General features: G+C 40.8%; 1 protein-coding gene across 3 annotated transcripts in view; it reads left to right on the top strand.

Annotated features, from left to right (window-relative positions):
• Nucleotides 1-18,832, top strand: part of LOC130084412 (receptor-type tyrosine-protein phosphatase H-like) — a 44,659-nt gene that overhangs the window by 19,011 nt on the left and 6,816 nt on the right. For 2 of the 3 annotated variants that reach the window (XM_056249824.1, XM_056249826.1), the window contains 11 exons: nucleotides 842-1,105; nucleotides 1,591-1,851; nucleotides 2,304-2,537; nucleotides 2,636-2,899; nucleotides 8,562-8,658; nucleotides 8,754-8,801; nucleotides 8,917-8,998; nucleotides 9,167-9,257; nucleotides 10,067-10,140; nucleotides 10,232-10,369; nucleotides 10,663-10,785. In XM_056249824.1, the coding sequence (XP_056105799.1) occupies nucleotides 842-1,105; nucleotides 1,591-1,851; nucleotides 2,304-2,537; nucleotides 2,636-2,899; nucleotides 8,562-8,658; nucleotides 8,754-8,801; nucleotides 8,917-8,998; nucleotides 9,167-9,257; nucleotides 10,067-10,140; nucleotides 10,232-10,369; nucleotides 10,663-10,785 (1,676 nt within the window). The remainder of the gene's footprint in view (nucleotides 1-841; nucleotides 1,106-1,590; nucleotides 1,852-2,303; nucleotides 2,538-2,635; nucleotides 2,900-8,561; nucleotides 8,659-8,753; nucleotides 8,802-8,916; nucleotides 8,999-9,166; nucleotides 9,258-10,066; nucleotides 10,141-10,231; nucleotides 10,370-10,662; nucleotides 10,786-18,832) is intronic. The other variant, XM_056249825.1, reaches the window with a different exon arrangement.

The raw sequence follows: 18,832 nt of genomic DNA, 5'->3' as shown, positions 1-18,832 counted from the left end.
AAAGTGTTGCCGAAATATTTTCTATTACTTAACTTTTCTTAACAAAAAAATATTTTCTTTGAATAAAAAAAAAAACAATTGATTATTTGCAACAAGATGGAATTTATAAAACTATAATGCAACTATAAATTCATTAAAAATCATACAAACACTTCTTAATTGGTTTACAGTTTTACCAATGCTGCCAAGACAAAATACTTTTTGCAATTTCGACTAAACCTTTGTCAGTTTTAACAAGCTAGATAACTTATCTTGGTGACAAATCAGCTGAATTTGCAACACCATGTGTTTAAGTTTGCAAGGCGTAAAAAAGTTCTGTCCTCATTGATGTCCAAGATCAATTAATGTAAAATCTTCAGTGGCATTGTAAGCATGTGTGCCGAAACGGCAACTGGCCTCAATCTGGCCCCAATTGTCAGCAATAAATAAAAAAATATGCTGGTTGTTGTCTCAGAGTTAAGAGTTCCATTAATGTGCTTAATCCCGTGGATTATTAACTTACTAACTCTGTAAACGATGGGCTTGTTGTATAACATATCTTGTCAGGATTAATCTTTTGCCTGTTTAGGGTCATTGTGTTTTGGTTTCGTTTCCCCTGCTCCTGTTTCGCCTGTGTTGGTCATAAGTTTCTGATTAATCCGGCACCTGTTTCTTTTCTGGTTTATTAACTCTCCTTAGTTAAACTCGAGTTGTTTGTTCTGCCTGGTTGGTGTTATTGTGTAGTTGCTGTTTTGATTCTTCTGCATGTTCTCCCTGTTTATTAAAAGACTCTTGATTCTATTTGGATTTGTGCGTTTTTAACTACACCTGACAAATCTCACTATATCTGCTTTTGTTTCAGTGCCATCTAATATTGCAAATACACCAACAGTGGTCGATTTCAATGACACCGACGTGATCTTTCAATGGACCACGAGCAACAAAGCATACAACTATTCTCTTGAAAGAAGCAACACATCACGTGAATACATTTATAACATTGGAGAAGGGATTAAGGTCACATGTCATATAAATGGTTTAATTCCTGCAACAAACTACAGCTTCACTCTGTACACAGAGTTTTTTGATGTGAGAAGTACTGGATTCACATTCAGTCACACCACGAGTAAGTCTCCTATTCTTTGCATTATACTAATAATGGACCACATTAGCAGGGTTGGGCAAAAGTCAAAATGAAAGAATCAGCTTGCATTCAATTCATGATTTGGCTTTTGAATTTGCTACAACACACATGATTTCGAATTGAAGTTTACTTTAAATGCAGTTTAAAGATATTCAACACAACAGAGGGATTTCATTTGTCCAAGACAAGACTTGTAAATAATTACATACATATTGATCTGACAGCAGTTTTGTGAATTTCTTTCGATTTCATTCAGTTTTAATTATGAAATAAAAATCCATTTTGTATTGCAATTCTTCATCCGGTTTGCCTCAGTTCAGATTCAGATTCTCAACTCAATACTGAATGGTGCACAACCCTGCCACGTACCAAATTATCAGTGATGAATTTGAGAGGAATGTACCTTATGTTCTACAGTATTTATATTAATTACTATCAACTCTTGTGGAAAATGTATCTCTTCATAGGTCTATCTCGCGTAACTGAAGTCATATTCACTCGATCACAGACACAGTTGAATATCACGTGGAATAAGTTGAACAAAAACAACATCTACGACTACATCTTGAGTGAAAGTGATGGAAATGAGAAACGTTACTATGGATCTTCTGAGGGAAATGAGTTTACACATATTTACTCATCCCTCACACCAGGGACAGTATACAGTTTTACTCTCTACACTGAGGTGAATGGTCAAAGAAATGGGTCCACCATCAAGAGCATCACCAGTAAGTTTTGATAGCATTACTCTGATTTAGCTACTTATTTGAAAAGCAAATAATGAATTCTAATTGAGTAAAGCTTGCTAGTCATGGAAAGAAATGACTTGTGTGGTTATAAATGCTTGAACAATATACCAAACATTTTGGTAACACTTCACAATAAGGTTTAATAAATCATCTATTAATCTTAGTTTGTTAATTTCAACATTTACTAATACAATATTAAAAATAAAAAAGTTATATCTGTTAATATGATTTAATGGCCCTGAGCTCACATGAACTAACAATTCAATTTGTTTTTGACTAATGTTAATAAAGAATAAGACATGTATTGCTCATTGTTAGTTAATGTTATTGCATTTGTGTGCATATTTCATTGAATAAAAAAAAAAAATCTTTTTAAGACCACAAGGTTAAGACTCCAGCTGAGTTTGAAATATGTTTTTTTGTTTCTGCAGCCATTAACTGTGTGTCCTTTAAGTGGGACGTCACCAATTCATCTATAGATGCTCAAGTGATTGGTAGCACACATGTAAAAGCTAAAAGCAGAACCAGCAATGCTACAATTCTCCCTGTAGTGGACAACAGGGTGAATCTGCAAGAGCTTTATCCTGGAGATAACTACACTGTCTCACTGTGGTATTATTTGGACTCAGAGAAACTCCTACAGTGCTCACATCTCCTGACGTTAGGTGAGTTTACATGTTCTGTTTTGGACTGTGCCGCTGACCGGCTGATATTCAGTATAATTTCTTTGTTTTACTGTCCTTCTGTTTCTCTTTCAAACTAGTTCCAAATAGTGTAGTTCGTCTTCGCTGTGATCATTTTTCTGGAGGATATGGTCTGGCTGTAATTTGGGATCCTCCATATGGAGTTGTGGATGTGGTGCAGGTGGACGTTGATAAACAACGTTTCATCCTTACTTCAAACGCATCACAGAGACAGGAGGTAAAGAGCCTGCAAGCTGCCCAATGGTACAAAGTGACAGCGACATCATTCTCTGGAGCCATGAAGAGTCAAACAGAATCACGCAACTGTCAAACTAATCCAGCAGGTAAAATAAGGTCTAAATATGTTTAATAGGTTATAAGACGGTCTTTAATCTACAGAAATATCTCAGGTTAAATACAACGTAAAGGAATTGTTTATCTAAAATGATTGTTCTGTCATACTCACCCTCATGTTCCAATCCCGTACGATATCATTCTGACTCTCATGAGCTCTCATGGATTTTTCACTGAATAATGACTTAAATTTTGGCATATTTTTCACACAGTTGCTCTCATGTGACTTCAGAAGACTTAGAAGTCCCACTTTATAGGTGTCTTTAACTACTATGTGCTAACATTTAAATTGGGATCAGTTGAGCAGGTTTATCTTCTCAAAGTATCAGCCAAAACTAAAAGAGGAATAGGAAGTAGCCTATTATTAACATTCAGCTAGATTAAAGGGGTCATATAATTTGCATACAAGTTAAAGCTGCAGTCCGCAGTTTTTCCTCTTTGTCGCCATCTCTGTTCGAAATCTGCAATTGCAGTTATTCGCGGAATTATCAACTTTACATGAGTTGTACTTCGACACGGCTCAGCGCGGATGAACACAATGTTTGAGGAGAGTGTGAGGCTGTCAGTCACCCCGCCGTTGTGGATACTGGCATTCAGAATCACAGATTATACTTTTTGGAAGTATGACCAACATAAGAATTTTTACCGGAAAATGTCATCTGAACAAGTAAGTAACATCCACTTTTTTTCTGATTCTGACATTGCAGTAAATCGCGCTGATTAAATCTAACACTCGCTTATCATATCACGCAAAACCGTGCAAATTATACGTTGTTCTCAAATTGTTAATGTTAACAACGTCAGCATTGCTTGACTACATGTAATGTCCTTCCGATATGTATCCTTGTTTTCACATGGGCCGGTTGCAGTCTCTTTTTTTCTGTAGCCACTCCGAAGTCCGAACGAAGTCTTTTGCATTTTACACCAGGTTAATCTCCAGTTGTCACTGGTGATTGCCGTTTGAACCTTTCTGGATCCGCCATCAAATTGATAAGTTTAATTATATCAAGTTCTGTGAGAAAAGGCTATAAATCTCCACCTCCAACATCCTCACACGTAATATAGCCTACTAGCCGAGACTCCTTCTTTATGTGTACAGATGTGTTTGTACAGATGTGTGTGTGTGTACAGATGTGACGTAATAACGCAAAGACAAGCTCGAATCTCCCGCGGAAATCCACCAGTACCACTGGAATTAAAAACATTATACAAGCTTACCGCTTTGAATCGAGCTAAGGCAAGCAGATAGCTTTGAACACTGGCTGGTTATGTATTTTCTCAAAAATGTATTTTAGAAACATTTTAACCCCCCCAAAAAAGCTACGGACTGCAGCTTTAATATGATTCTTTTGGGTCTAAATGAAAAGTTTGTAATATACTTTAATTAAAAATTCTCATTAGTATTGTAAGAAAACTAATTTTACCTGGTCAAAAACAGCTCTGTTTTCAGCACGCCGTTTCAGTGCATATGACTTTAAATGATAATGAGCTTTGCTCACTCCACCACTCTGTCCTTTGGGGCGTTTTGACACAACACACGTGGAGTGTTGCCTTGACAACAGCTGAGGGTATATTTTGGAGAAAGAATGGCAGCGGGAGTCTTTGAGGACACATCTGTGCAACCGTATCAATTAGATTTTTTGACATTACTTCTTAATCAGTAACAGACACCGTTATAAACCACCTACAAAAGTAAGCTTAGTGTAGTGTTACCATGTTAACTTTAACACCTGCGTACACAGTATGTAATAACACAAAAACCATAACGCGTTGTTCATTATAAACTTGGGATTGTGAATTATATTGAGAACGTCGTACATAGAAAACATGCCGTAATGTAACTTACCCTGAGTGTAAACCTTAGCGGCATTCATCGTAAAGCGTGCCAGCGATTTGCAAAGATTAATATAAAGGTTAATAAAACTTTACACTCACTTCTTCTGGAGGTGCAGCAGGAACATGAATAGTTGGTACCGATTCTTTTTTCAGGAGCAGCTTCTTAGCAAAACCAGCTTATACTGACCCTCGTTTATAAAGCAGTCTGGTGAGAAATGATTCGCGCAAACATGAAAGCATTGACGTTAATCGTGGGGAATATTCCCTTCGAAAACAAAACTCAGCCACTGCGTCTTCAGCGTTTCGGATTTAGGAACAACAAAATGACTGCTGTGTTCGTTATTACACCCAAGAACAGAACATCACAATTGCTTTGAACATTGAACATCACACATTTCAGTACAATCAACTTGTAAAAGTGCATGTACCATTATATGACCCCTTTAATAAATGCTACAGTATTTCATGATACCAAGAAGTCAAACCACTTCTTGACATTTGTGATGGCAGTGCTCAGGAGACTTTGAGCTCCTCTTTGACATTATATTTGTATCAAAAGGAGAAAGATGCCGTTTTATCAAATGTAAAGAACTCTCTTCTGACTGAACTTGACCATAAATACTTTATGATGGCATATAAATCAGTAGAGGTCTATCTCTAGGTTCTAGGTTCTTCATCCTTTATTGAGGAGACAAGTTTGCACATGTGGACAAATTATCAATCATTCTTTTCCTTATTGTTTTTCAATATGCGAGTGTGACTATCTAATCGATTAAATAGTCTCCATGATAAAATATTTAACAGTGACTCAATAAAATGCATTGAGACTTATGATAAGCTACCATGTGTGAAAGCCCATTTTCACCACATAAGAAAACAAAAATCATGCTCTGGAAAGTCATAATTATGACAAAAAGTAAAAATTATGACATACCAAGTCATAATTATGACATACAAAATTGAAAATATGACTTAAAAGTCAAAATAATGAGATATATAATTTTTTTTAATTATGAGATTAAATTTTTTTTAATTATTATTTAATGTCAAAATGATGGCAAGTAGAAATTGACATACTAAATCAAAGCTATGACATTCTAAATCGAAATTATGACACAATGTTGAAAAGTATGACTTAAAGGATTAGTTCACTTTTAAAAAAACTTTTGCTGATAATTTACTCACCCCCATGTCATCCAAAATGTCTATGTCTTTCTTTCTTCAGTCGAAAAAAAATTAAGGTTTTTGATGAAAACATTCCAGGATTTTTCTCCATATAATGCACTTTGCTGGGCACCAAACGGTTCAAGGTCCAAAAGACAGTTTCAGTGCAAACTGCAAACTGTTCAAATGGCTTTAAACGACACCAGACGATGAATAAGGGTCTTATCAAGCGAAACGATCGCTCATTTAAAAAAGAAATAACAAAGTTTAAGTTTTATAAGCTCAAATGCTCGCTTTGCTCTGTTCTGTGTGACTCTCCTGTTCGAACTCGTTCATCAAAATGAACGAATCTTTTTCCGAGTCAATTCGTTCATTTCGTTCTTTTTTAAATGAGCGATCGTTTCGCTTGATAAGACCCTTATTCATCGTCTGGTGTCGTTTAAAGCCATTTGAACAGTTTGCAGTTTGCACTGAAACTGTCTTTTGGACCTTGAACCGTTTGCTGCCCAGCAAAGTGCATTATATGGAGAAAAATCCTGGAATGTTTTCATCAAAAACCTTAATTTCTTTTCGACTGAAGAAATAAAGACATGGACATCTTGGATGACATGGGGGTGAGTAAATTATCAGCAAAAGTTTTTTTTTAAAGTGAACTAATCCTTTAAATTGAAATTATGACTTAAACGCATAATTATGACATACAATGTCGAGATTGCCATAGAAGTCAGAGTTATGAGATAAAAGTCAAAATTATTATTTAAAAAGTAAAAATTTAAGTCAGAATTGACATAATAAATTTAAATAATGAGATAAAAAAAAATTATGACTTAAAAACTGTAAATTATTATTTAAAAAATATAAACTGACAATCAAAATTATTCTAAATCCAGATTAAAAAGTAAATTATGACTTAAAAAGTCAACATTATGACATAAAATGTCAAGATTATGCCATAGAAAGTTAAAATTATGAGATAAATTGAAATGACATAAAAATAATAATTATGAGATGTGTTGGAAACTTTTCCTTTGACGAAGCAGAGACCAGGAGACGTTTGGATATCTTTCAAGCAGAAGTTATTCTTTATTGAGGAATTCGCAGTGCGTCGCTGCAGTCATTTAAGTCTAACTAATGGCGCTTTTCCACTACACAGTACCAGCTCGCCTCGGCTCGGCTCGGTTCGACTCGACTCGCCTTTGTTTGGTTTTCCACTGTGTAAAAGTTGTACCTGTACCTGCTTTCGGGTACTTTTTTTCGTACCACCTCCGGCGAGGTTCTAAGCGAGCTGAGGCGAGCTAAGCCGATACTAAAATGTGACGTGAAAACAATGCCGACTGCTGATTGGTCACAGAGAATCTGCGTCATCATTGCACGCGCCAGATGGAGTATCCAGAATAACCCCGGCATTTTTAAATTGTTTGGCCAGAGATAGTTACTAAACTTACTACTATTATTATGGCAACTCGGAAGAATACGCCGTGGTCAAACGAGGAGGTGCAGACATTCCTTTGTTTGGTTGCCGAAGAGAGGATCCAGCGAGAGCTTGATGGGGCAACGAGGAACGAAATGCGTCGCTATGACGACCGGGTACTATTTGTGGCGGTACTTTCTGCAATGGAAAACGGAGCGAAAAGCGAGCCGAGTCGAGGCGAGCCAAGGCGAGTCGAGTCGAGTCGAGTCGAGCTGGTACTGGTAATGGAAAAGCGCCATAAGGGAACTTTACATTGTAGTTTATATACCTTTCAAGGGGGAGGGATTTACAGGTGGCATGTAAATGAAGTACAGGAGTCAGCCCATTTCCCCAAACCTGATCTCATCAGCATAACAGTGTCATTCAAATGCATAGATGCTAATCCAATCAGCCTAACTATTCAACGACTGGGCCAGGGGCTCCGAGAGCCATTAAAGACAAAGGGTGAGAGTCTCAGTAATCTGACTCATCTGAGAGAAGAGGACTGGCAGGAATCTCTTGCTGGAAACTCTGATATAATCATCATTTATACCTCAAATGCTAAATTCAGTCTACTAAACTTTCTCAGTTTATATACTATTGTACTGGAACCTAAATTAAACATTTAATAAACTTGTAATATAACAGATAAAAAGTTAAAATTACGATGTTAAATTTCCACTTTTTTCTAATTGACTTGTCATTATTAGCATAATTTCCTCATTAATTTCAACATTGTATGTCATAATTTTGATTTTTTTATGTCATAATTTTTACTTGCAATTTTTTATCTCATAATTATGATTTACCAGAGCATGATTTTTTGTTTTTCTTGTGGTGGATGGGCTTCCATAATCATGAGTCAAACAGCCTCAAAATTGTATATTTGGGTTAGAAGCAAGATCAAACGTTCCTGCAAGAATTGACAGTACAGTATGTTCAACATAGAATCAGATTAGAGGGCTGAAGGTAAAATACTGCAAATTGTTCCTTGGCCCTCTGCATTTGGTCATTCCGATGATGGATCTCCATATTAACATATCAATCATTTCTGCCTTTAAACCCCCTCAGGCTTCAGTTGAATAGAGCTTCACCTTGTATTTAACCTGCAATATTCCTTTAAATCTTTGAGATATTAAGCTGTCACATAGTTGACCAATGTATTGACATGTGCACTGTTTGTTTCTGTCCGTGTTCTGCAGGAGTTATAGCAGGTGTCCTTGTGTTTTTCCTGTTGGTCATCATTATTTGTGCTGCAGTCTTTTTATGGCTCCGCTATGGTTCTGCAAAGCGTAATAAGTATGATTTTGATTTATAGTAATGGGGTTTATTGTATATTAAAATGCAATAGAAGCTGTATTAGTTGTATCTCTAATGTCTTTTCTCATCTTTAGTAGTTCCAAACCACTAGTGGAGTCAAAAGTGACAAAAAAAAACTACAAGTATGTGTTCAATCAGACTTTTTTTTTGTTTTAAGTGTGCATTAAGTGTCCACATGCTTTTGGGGCCACTGTAAATGATGTTATTGTAGTGTGAAAACAAACAATTGTTTTTCAGACCGATCCCCGTGGATACATTTCCTGAACATTTTCGAAACATGAGTTGTGATGAGAACAGAGGTTTCAGTGAGGAATATGAGGTAGGGTTAGCAAATTTGAAATATAAGAGTAACATTTTTTTGTAATTGCTGTTGCAAAGTATTCAAACACTGATAATGTATTTCTGCTTACATGTAAGAATCATCAAGGTAATTTTGAAAATTGACAGTGTTCGTTGAGAATGTTTTTATTGGATATGTTTTTAACAGGACTTGAGTTCAGTGGGTATAGAACAGTCAAGTGCTGCGGCTGATCTGCCTGAAAACAAGGACAAAAACAGATTTTCAAATGTTTTACCTTGTGAGTGTTTTACACACACACACACACACACACACACACACACACACACACACACACACACACACACACACACACACACACACACACACACACACACACACACACACACACACACACTGGTGAACCTATCATTATGAGGACATTACGTAGGCGTAATGATTTTTATATTGTACAAACTGTTTATTCTATCCCCTACACCTACCCATCAGAGAAAACCTATGTATTTGTACATATTTAATAAATAAAACATTTTTTAGTATGTTTTTAAACCATATTTATTACAATGTCCTCATAAACCACATTTACATTGTAATAACAGTGTAATACCCATGTCATTATACAACATATGTGTCCTCATAAATCATAAACAAGCACAGACACACATTTTATGGGGACTCTCCATAGACATAATGAATTTTATAGTGTATGAACAGTATATTGATAACACTTTAGAATACTGTTCCGACATTAATGAATAACCACAGGGACAAATGAGTAACGCACTATCAATGGCACTATTCTATCCCCTAACCCTCCATAAACACAACACAGAAAACATTTGCAACTTGATATATTTACAAAATAATATTATTTAATATGATTTTATAAGCTGTTTTCCTTATGGGACCAAAAAAAAAAAATGCCCACAAGGTACAAAATGATTGGTATTAATATCTTTGTGGTTTGTGGGGGCATTTAACGAACCAGGACCACACACACACACACACACACACACACACACACACACACACACACAATATTACCGCATAGATTTTCAATTCATTTTATCCTTCTCTCTCTCTCTTTAGATGACTCCTCCAGAGTGCATCTCACTGTAAATGATGAAGAGGATTCTGATTATATTAATGCCAGCTACATGCCTGTAAGTTGTACCGTATATATACTAGTTAACATCAGCTGTAAAATGCCCCTGGTGGACTGAGTTTTGTTTATGATGTGTATTTGTATATCAGGGATATGGTAATGCAAGCAAACAGTACATCGCTGCTCAAGGTCCGCTGCCATCCACCGTCAATGACTTCTGGAGAATGGTGTGGGAGAAAAGGTCACAGGCAATCGTCATGGTAACCAACTGCACTGAGAGTGGAAGGGTGAGGTTATGTTCAGAATACTGCTTACTGTATATAAAAACATTTTTAAACAGTATATGAAACTGTACATCATATGGTGAACAGTATTATGCTACATTCTTGTTGCATCAGGTTTAATGCAATGTTTGTTTAGCATTGTATCCAATTCTGTGTAACAATACAGTGTTTCACACAGTGGTCTGGATCTAAACTTTCTATGGTTTTCAACACTACTGCAGATTTGCCATCTGCACCTGGTGCAGTTATTTTTTAAATCATTTTTTATTTATTTTTGTCTGATTGAACTCCTCTAGGTCAAGTGTGAGCAGTACTGGCCACTGGACTACTCGCCTTGTCTCTATGGAAACCTGGTTGTGACTGTGAAATCAGAGGATAAAGCTCAAAGTTGGACTCTGCGAGAACTTAATATCAAAAATGTGAGATATTTCTATCGCTCTTTTTTGTGACAATAAAATAATAATTTGTTACATTAATATAGCGCTTTTCTGGGTCCTCAATTTCTCTGACCCTGCTAATATTTTTTTTTGACTGATTTCACACCTTTTATAAACACCCCCTTCACATGTAATATAAGCAGCAGCACTTTTCCCTCTGCAGGCTTGCTGTTGGGTGAATATTCACGTGACATATTGAAATCTTTTTCTGGGTCCATGTATACACCGTGAGTGTATATTAGCACTGCTTGTTTGGATCTGATCACAGCGTTTGCACCCAGAAACGGTGAAGTGTGACGTCATATTTAACAACCGCCCCATTCTTCGTCAGTGTTGGGTAAAGTGACTTTTAAAAGCAATAAACCTGGCTTTAGTTAAATAAGGACATTTAAGTAGCTATTATAAACTTGCCTGGTGTGCATCTTAAGACAAAACAACGGCACTGACATATTATAAGATATAAAATGTTAAGTAAGCTCAAACATGCATTTAAGGCTTAAGCCTTGCCTGTTAAACCGGGCAATAAAGTATATTAATATTTATTTATTGAAGGTTTGTGTTAAATTGAGTTTGCATTTCACTGTTTTTAATCATTTTGAGGATTACTGAATCTGTTTTTGTGCAAGTAAGATGAGTAAATGATCACATTTAGTCTAGAACTATAAGCGTCACACAGACAGCGCACACAACGTCTCTGCACTTACTTCCGATTTCTCTCAACATGGGGACAGGAGAGGTCTCAGTCAATAAATGGGAAAACAAAGGAACTTGCGTTACTTATTTGAAAATGTAACTCCAATATTTTGGTAGAAATTTAAAAGTAATGTGTTATTTTACTAGTTACTTGAAAAAGTAATCTGATTACGTAAATTGCGTTGCTTACCCCCAGCATTGTTCATCACATTGCCATTATTTTATTGTGACAGATTTGAGCTAAAACATCTGTGCTAAACTGTGCCGCTAAAGCTGGTGTAGCAGCGGCAGTAAATATAATTTGACTACGCCACCCCGAGGTCTAACCCGGGGAACTGTAAGTAACCACCAAGACTTCTATAGAATTAGGCAATCAGGTTCGCGCACTGAACAAACAGAGAAATGGTTCGTACAAAGGAATACAATTTTATTAATCAAATTCACAGCAAAAATAGTAAACACTCTGAAAAGCTGACGTCAGCGTATTCTTAAAACACTACACACTGGGTAAGAATCAATACCACATCACAGCACTCCAATGGGGATCAAATAATTAATCATCAATAAAACACAATAATAAATAACACACAAGGATGTGTGAATCAGTGTCCGGACATAGAGTATATTTCACACACGCACACTCACAATACCGGGCTTGAGGCTTACTGGTGGGCGTCCAGCGACTCGGGCATGAGTATCCAAATAATCCACCCCAAACGCACGTGCACAGCCACACAACCAGCACAGCAACGGTCACACTGTGAAGGGAACCACACTACACACTAAAGAGGGCCCACCACCTCGAGCACGCCGTCCCCACCGTCAGCTCTCAGCGCCGCCACATATAACAAAGACAGAATAAACAAAATTAACGATAAGTCATAATTTCACACCATAAATCAAACTAACAATGATGACAAAGACAAAAAAAAAAAACAAGAACTTTTCCAGAACGGCAACAAAGAAAATGAGATAGAGGAAAAAAACAACAGTAATACTTTTAAGTCAAATAAACAAACAAAAACATGGAATAACCATGCACACCAACAACAATGCAGATAAATGAAATACACAAAAAGGCAAATTAAATGACTTTACCAAACAACTATAATACTGGCAAATGAAATAACCAAAGAAACTAATGAAATTACTTTACCAAAACGACTATAGTGCTGGTAAAGGAAATAAACAAAGAAGCAAAATGAAAGTACTTTACAAAACGATTATAATGATGGTAAATGAAATAAACAAAAAGGCAAATTAAATGACTTTACCAAACAACTATAATACTGGCAAATGAAATAACCAAAGAAACAAATGCAATTACTTTACAAAACGATCATAATGCGGGTAAATGAAATAAACAAAAAGGCAAATTAAATGACTTTACCAAACAACTATAATACTGGCAAATGAAATAACCAAAGAAACAAATGAAATCGCTTTTAGAAAATAAGAACGCACAACCCACTCAAATGATCACATAACAAACACACTCATCCGTTGATACACACATCTGAGGGCAGATACTCAGTCGGCCACACAAGTGGCCTATGATGCAGTTTCCTTGAGCAAAAATGAACTCAGTCCATTAACTTGGACTCGCCGTAAACAAGTTCGACACGTAGGGGGACGTGCAGTAACAGTATTTAAGCAAAGCAGCAGTTGCCCCAAGGCAGGCCGCAAACGCTTCCTTGCTATAGTAGCTATCCCTAAAACACACAATAATGGTTTTATTAAGCTACCGCCCAAATAAGGCAAATACATTACCCAAATGGGGAAAACTTACCTGAGCCACAGCGCGCGACACACACATCTCGCAGGCGAGTCAACAAACAGGCGAGTAACACGTTATTCCGTTCAACTCAATGGAAAATGGGTTAGCCGCAACACAAGGAATTCTATGAAAAATCGGAATCCCACATAAACCACAAGCAAACTAACACAGTACAACATTTGCAATAGACCTCTACATACCTGCAACACCACCAGGAACTGGGTGAACCCAAACAACACAAGCCTACAACGTCACGCACTGCCCTAGAGGGTACGTTTCAAGCTTTAACCTCCTCCTCCTAACATGATTGGCCACCACGGACTCACCACAAGCCAATCACGAACCGGATAGGAAGGACAACAGCCAATGTAACCAAATGGGGAGGAGGGACTGGATTCAACCACAGTCCATCCTGCCACAATCTACCCGGCCTTTTTAAGTCGGCGCCACGACGATGGGCCACCAGAAAGACAAGGCATGTGAACCATTTGTATCAATGAAACAGTACTTTGTCTCCCTAACACACCGATCTTGGGAGATGGTGGAGGTTTGAATGTTGTCCAGCCGTTGACCGGGAGGTCTGACGTGCTCTTACTTCCGTCCCATCGGAGGAGTTAGGCAACACAGCCACTCCAGGGAGTGGAGAGCCACCCACCTCCACTGGAGGGGCTAAAAGGGGCGACGTACTGTGATCGTTATTGGCTGACCCTGTCGCTGGAGACTCAGACGCCAGCCGAGAAGCTGGCCAGCCCTGGATCATCAAGTCATAATCGCCCAGCCATTCCTCCTGCCTGGCTACATGTGAAGTGAGTGGCTGGGCGACAGTTTGGTCAATAAGAGGAGGCATTGGCACATTTTCGCAAACCACCGGTTTCAACAGGGAGCGATGCACATGACGAGCCTTGCTCAGGTCACTTACTGGTGCCACGGTATATACCGTGCCACCCTCCTTCGGTACTCTCAGTACCTGGTGCATTACTGAGCTCCACATGTCATGAATTTTGTGGCGCCCCCTCACACTGAGGTCACGGTGATATACTAACTGGCCCTCCTGTAAAGGTGCCTCGCGAACTCGCTGGTCATGGTTTGTCTTACGGCGTGTAGCTGCTGCTTGCAGCCGCTCTCTGGCTCCATGAAAGGCAAGTTGCAACCGAGCCTGATGTTCTCTGACCCATTCGTGAACCGTGACACCAGAGGGCTCAGGGACATTACCTAATAGAAAATCCAACGGCAAACGTGGTTCTTGCCCGAACATCAAGAAGAATGGTGACTCTCCTGTGGCCTGGTGGGGAGTGGTGTTATAACAATACAGGATTTGGGGCAAGCAAGAGTTCCAGTCTCTTTTTTGTGAGACTGGTAAAGTTCGTAACAGGTTGTGCATGGTCCTATTAAAACGCTCGCACTGCCCGTTTCCCGCGGGGTGGTACGGAGTAGTGCGCGTCTTCTGGATTCCATATAAACCACAAAGCTGCTGAATAAGCCCATTTTCAAAACTGCGGCCCTGGTCCGAATGTATTCGGCCAGGGACCCCAAACTTTGAAAACCATTCCCCCACCAGTACCCGTGCCACTGTAGGGGCACGTTGATCGCTAGTCGGGACGGCCAAAGTATACTTGCTAAAAATATCAGTCATTACCAAGACATTCTCCTGCCCACTCCTAGCTGGCTCTAGAGTAGTAAAATCAATTGCCAAGATTTCGTTGGGTCGCCCCGCCAGAAGGTGGCCCATGAAACTCTGTGCAGTAGGATGATTGTCTTTGGCAACCTGACATCTTTCGCACAACTGGCACCAACGTGCCACATCCGAAGCCATACCTGGCCAGAAGCACCGCTGCCGTAAAAGCTCCAGGGTCCTTTCGGTTCCCTGGTGGCCATGCTGCTGATGGGCCTGTGTTAGTACTTCTTTTTGCATGGCCTCGGGCAGCAACAATTGCCATACTATTTCTCCCCCGTCTGAACGGAAGACCTTACGGTAAACCACACCATCCCACTCAACCAAACGATCCCACTGTTTAAGCAGGGCCAGCGTCTGTGGTGAAACCTGTTTGCGCTCTTGAGGGCTGGGTCGTTCCCCCCTCCTCCAAAAGACCAAAGCTTCCTGAATGGTAGGGTCTGCCTGCTGAAAAATAGAAATCTCCGCCGGTGTATGAGCCGGTAGAGCAGAGATGGCCAATTGCGTGACCTTTGTCAACCCGGACTGTAACACCTGTTGCAGTGGTTGAGGGAGAGTAGTGCCCGGGACTATAGCTTCTATGGTTTGGGAGTCTGGTAAATGCAGCCTAGATAGTGCATCTGCATTTTTATTACTCCTCCCCGACCGATATTTGACTTCATAGTCAAATGACGCCAGTTGGCCTAGCCAACGCTGCTCTGTAGCACCAAACTTCGCTGAGGCCAGATGACTCAGTGGGTTGTTGTCTGTATAGACCGTGCATTTGTGACCCAACAGATACTCACGAAACTTTTCTGTCATGGCCCATTTAAGGGCCATGAACTCCAGTTTCATGGAGCTATAGTTCTGCATGTTCCTTTCTGCAGGTCTCAACCCCCGGCTGGCATACGCTATTGGCCTCACTCGGCCCCCTTGCTCCTGTGACAATACTGCACCCAAACCCCCATAGCTCGCATCAACCTCTAAAATAAAAGGTAGTGTAAAATCTGCGTACGCTAATACTGGAGCGGTAGTCAGTTTTGTCTTAAGAGAATCAAAACTGGCCTGACACTCACTAGACCAGATTTGAATGGCTGCCTTCTGTAGCCTTTTTCCTGACCCTACGTTGGCCAGCTCTGCCACTAGCCGATGTAACGGGGCAGCCAGCTTAGCAAAACCTTCGACAAATCGCCTATAATAGCTAGCGAATCCTAAAAAGGACCGTAGCTCAGAGACTGTGGTAGGGGTTGGCCAAGAAGATACCACTTCGATTTTACTGGGGTCAGTGGCCACACCCTGGTTTGAGATTACATGACCCAAATACCGTACCTGCTGCTGGAAAAACGCACACTTCGAGAGCTTCACCTTTAACCCTTCATGCTCCAACCGACTCAACACCACCCCCAGCCTCTCCAGATGTTGCCCAACCGAACCGGAAAAAACCACAATGTCGTCCAAGTAGAGAAGCAACGACTGACACTGTTGGTCACCGAATATCCGTTGCATCAATCGCTGGAAGGTGCTGGGGGCATTGCACAGTCCGAAAGGCATTCGGTTCCACTCAAATAATCCGAAGGGCGTGCAAAAAGCGGTCTTGGACTTATCCTCCTCTCTAACCGGTACCTGGTTGTAGCCACTAGCCAAATCGAGAGTGGAAAACCATTGAGCCCCCGTCAGCGCATCCAACGACTCTTCTATACGTGGAAGAGGAAATGCATCTCTTCTTGTTTTGCTATTTAACTGTCGGTAATCCACGCACATACGGAGACTGCCATCTTTCTTTTTCACTAGAACGATGGGGGAAGCGTATGGACTACAACTTTCTCGAATCACCTGTGTTTCCAGCAGTTGATTAATGTGTTCCTTTACCAACTCATACTCCGATGGGGGTATGCGCCGATAACGTTGTCGCACTGGGGCACTATCTTGAAGGGGGATCTCATGAGCGATTAAGTTAGTACACCCCAGGTCTAATTCATTAACTGAGAAGACATGGGTGTATTTCCTTACCAAGAATCGCACCTGTTCTTGGTCCTCCCTGGACAAGGGGGACAGGTCCAAAGCCTCAATCTGGTCCGGCACCGTAGGGGAGGCTGACTGAGAAAACACAGTAGCGGTGTAGGAGGGCACTTCGGTGACACCCGCTGGTAAGCTAACAATGTGGGCACGTTCTAACCCACCTACAACTGTGCGGGGATAGAGCAGGACATCTGCGGTGCCCACATTGACAACCGGTACGTGGGCAATGCCTCGAATCACTTGAATGAGAGCAGGAGAGACCAACAAACCCGCCGGTAACCCCCCCTCTGGGGGTTCCAATAACACAGTGGCCCCAGAATACTGGGATGAACAAGTAGCAGCCACCAGCTTCATTGTGCCCCCAGGGATTCTACAAGCCCTCCTACCCCGAACCTTTACTTTACCCCTGGCCCCTCCAGACAACTGCAGGCTACTACTATGGCATCGTTGGAAAGCCTGTTGGACAGAAACAGGTGCTTCCGACACTGATGGCAACTCAAATAAAGCCAGACCATAAAGTCCAAAGAGCTCTTGAAAACACTTTTGAATCACATTCATTCCCAAAACGCCGGGTGCTAAAGTATGGGAACTACCTGGTGGATCCTGAACCACCAATACACCACACTGTGGCATCAACTTCCCACAAAGCACCACGTCCATTTCCAAGTACCCAAGGTACGGAATGGCTAAGCCATTGGCCGCCCTAAGCTGCAACCAATGGCAAGAGTGAAGACGCTCCGGACCCCAAGGCTTAAAATGCTGCGAAAAAAAACTCTCTGTGACAGTGGTCACCATTGACCCAGTATCTACCAGGCAAGACACTTTGACCCCTCCCAATATTACCTCGACATATGGACAGGAGGCCATTAACGTTGAAACCTTGGTCAAATTTGAGGAATCACTTATTGAGCCAGAGCTTGCCCCACCGGATGTGTGGCTCTGCAAAACGGTGGGCACTAGTTTTCCGAGGCCGAAGTTGGGCGGGCCTGGCTACCAAAGGGAGGGCCTCGTCCCAGAGACTGGGGTCGAGAAGGGACCCGAACCCCATCACATTCACTAGCAAAATGGCCAGGCTGTTGGCAACGGCGGCATATTAACGGCCCATTACGTGACGAGCGACCACGCATGTCGGGGCGTTGCAAGTGAACAAGATTTTGGGTAAGCTGTTGTAATTGTTCTTGTTGACATCGCAGTTGTTCTTGTTGAAATTTCAACATCTCCTTTATTTCACTCACCTCAGACGGCGGAGGTGTCCGAGGCGGATCATGTGGGCTACCCTGTACCCTATACTGAATGCCAATAGCCGAGGGAACAGAGTGGCTGCGACCCCTCATGCCGCCAGGCAACCCCTCTCGTTCCCACCGCATGGCCTCCCTTCTGACCTCCAGCAAGGTGGCCATAGGCTGCCGCCGCACCATTTGCTTTAACTCACGGCGTAAAGCACCATCAAGAACATATTCGTTAAACTGATCCCTAAGTAGGGCTTCAGCATTTGGCATACCATCAGGTGCCTGACCCTTTACCTTGGCCATGAGACTCATCAGGGCCAAAGAAAATTCTTGAAGGGTTTCGCCTTCCTGCTGTCTCCTTGAAAAAAATGCCTCCTGCAATACTACATACGAATCAGTACAACCATAAAGTTCTCTTAATATGGCAATTATGCGAGCTGGGTCCCTCCGATCAACGCTAGGGCGGTACTTTATCTCGTCACGAGCCTCCCCCTCTAAGTGGTCATAAAGGAAATCGGCTTGATCATTAGCTGCCAAATGCCGTACTCTCATACTTGCTTGTGCCTCCTCAAGCCACTCACTCAGCCGTTGGCCCGATTTCCCACTAAATATGGGACATGTACGTTCTCGCGGGATGAAAACCATCCTCTCTGCTATGGG

Source organism: Rhinichthys klamathensis, unplaced genomic scaffold (assembly GCF_029890125.1).
Source record: "Rhinichthys klamathensis goyatoka isolate OS25496 unplaced genomic scaffold, OSU_Roscu_1.1 h1tg000064l_1, whole genome shotgun sequence".
In the NCBI taxonomy this organism is placed as follows: domain Eukaryota; kingdom Metazoa; phylum Chordata; class Actinopteri; order Cypriniformes; family Leuciscidae; genus Rhinichthys; species Rhinichthys klamathensis.
This window is presented reverse-complemented; position numbering and strand designations above follow the sequence as displayed.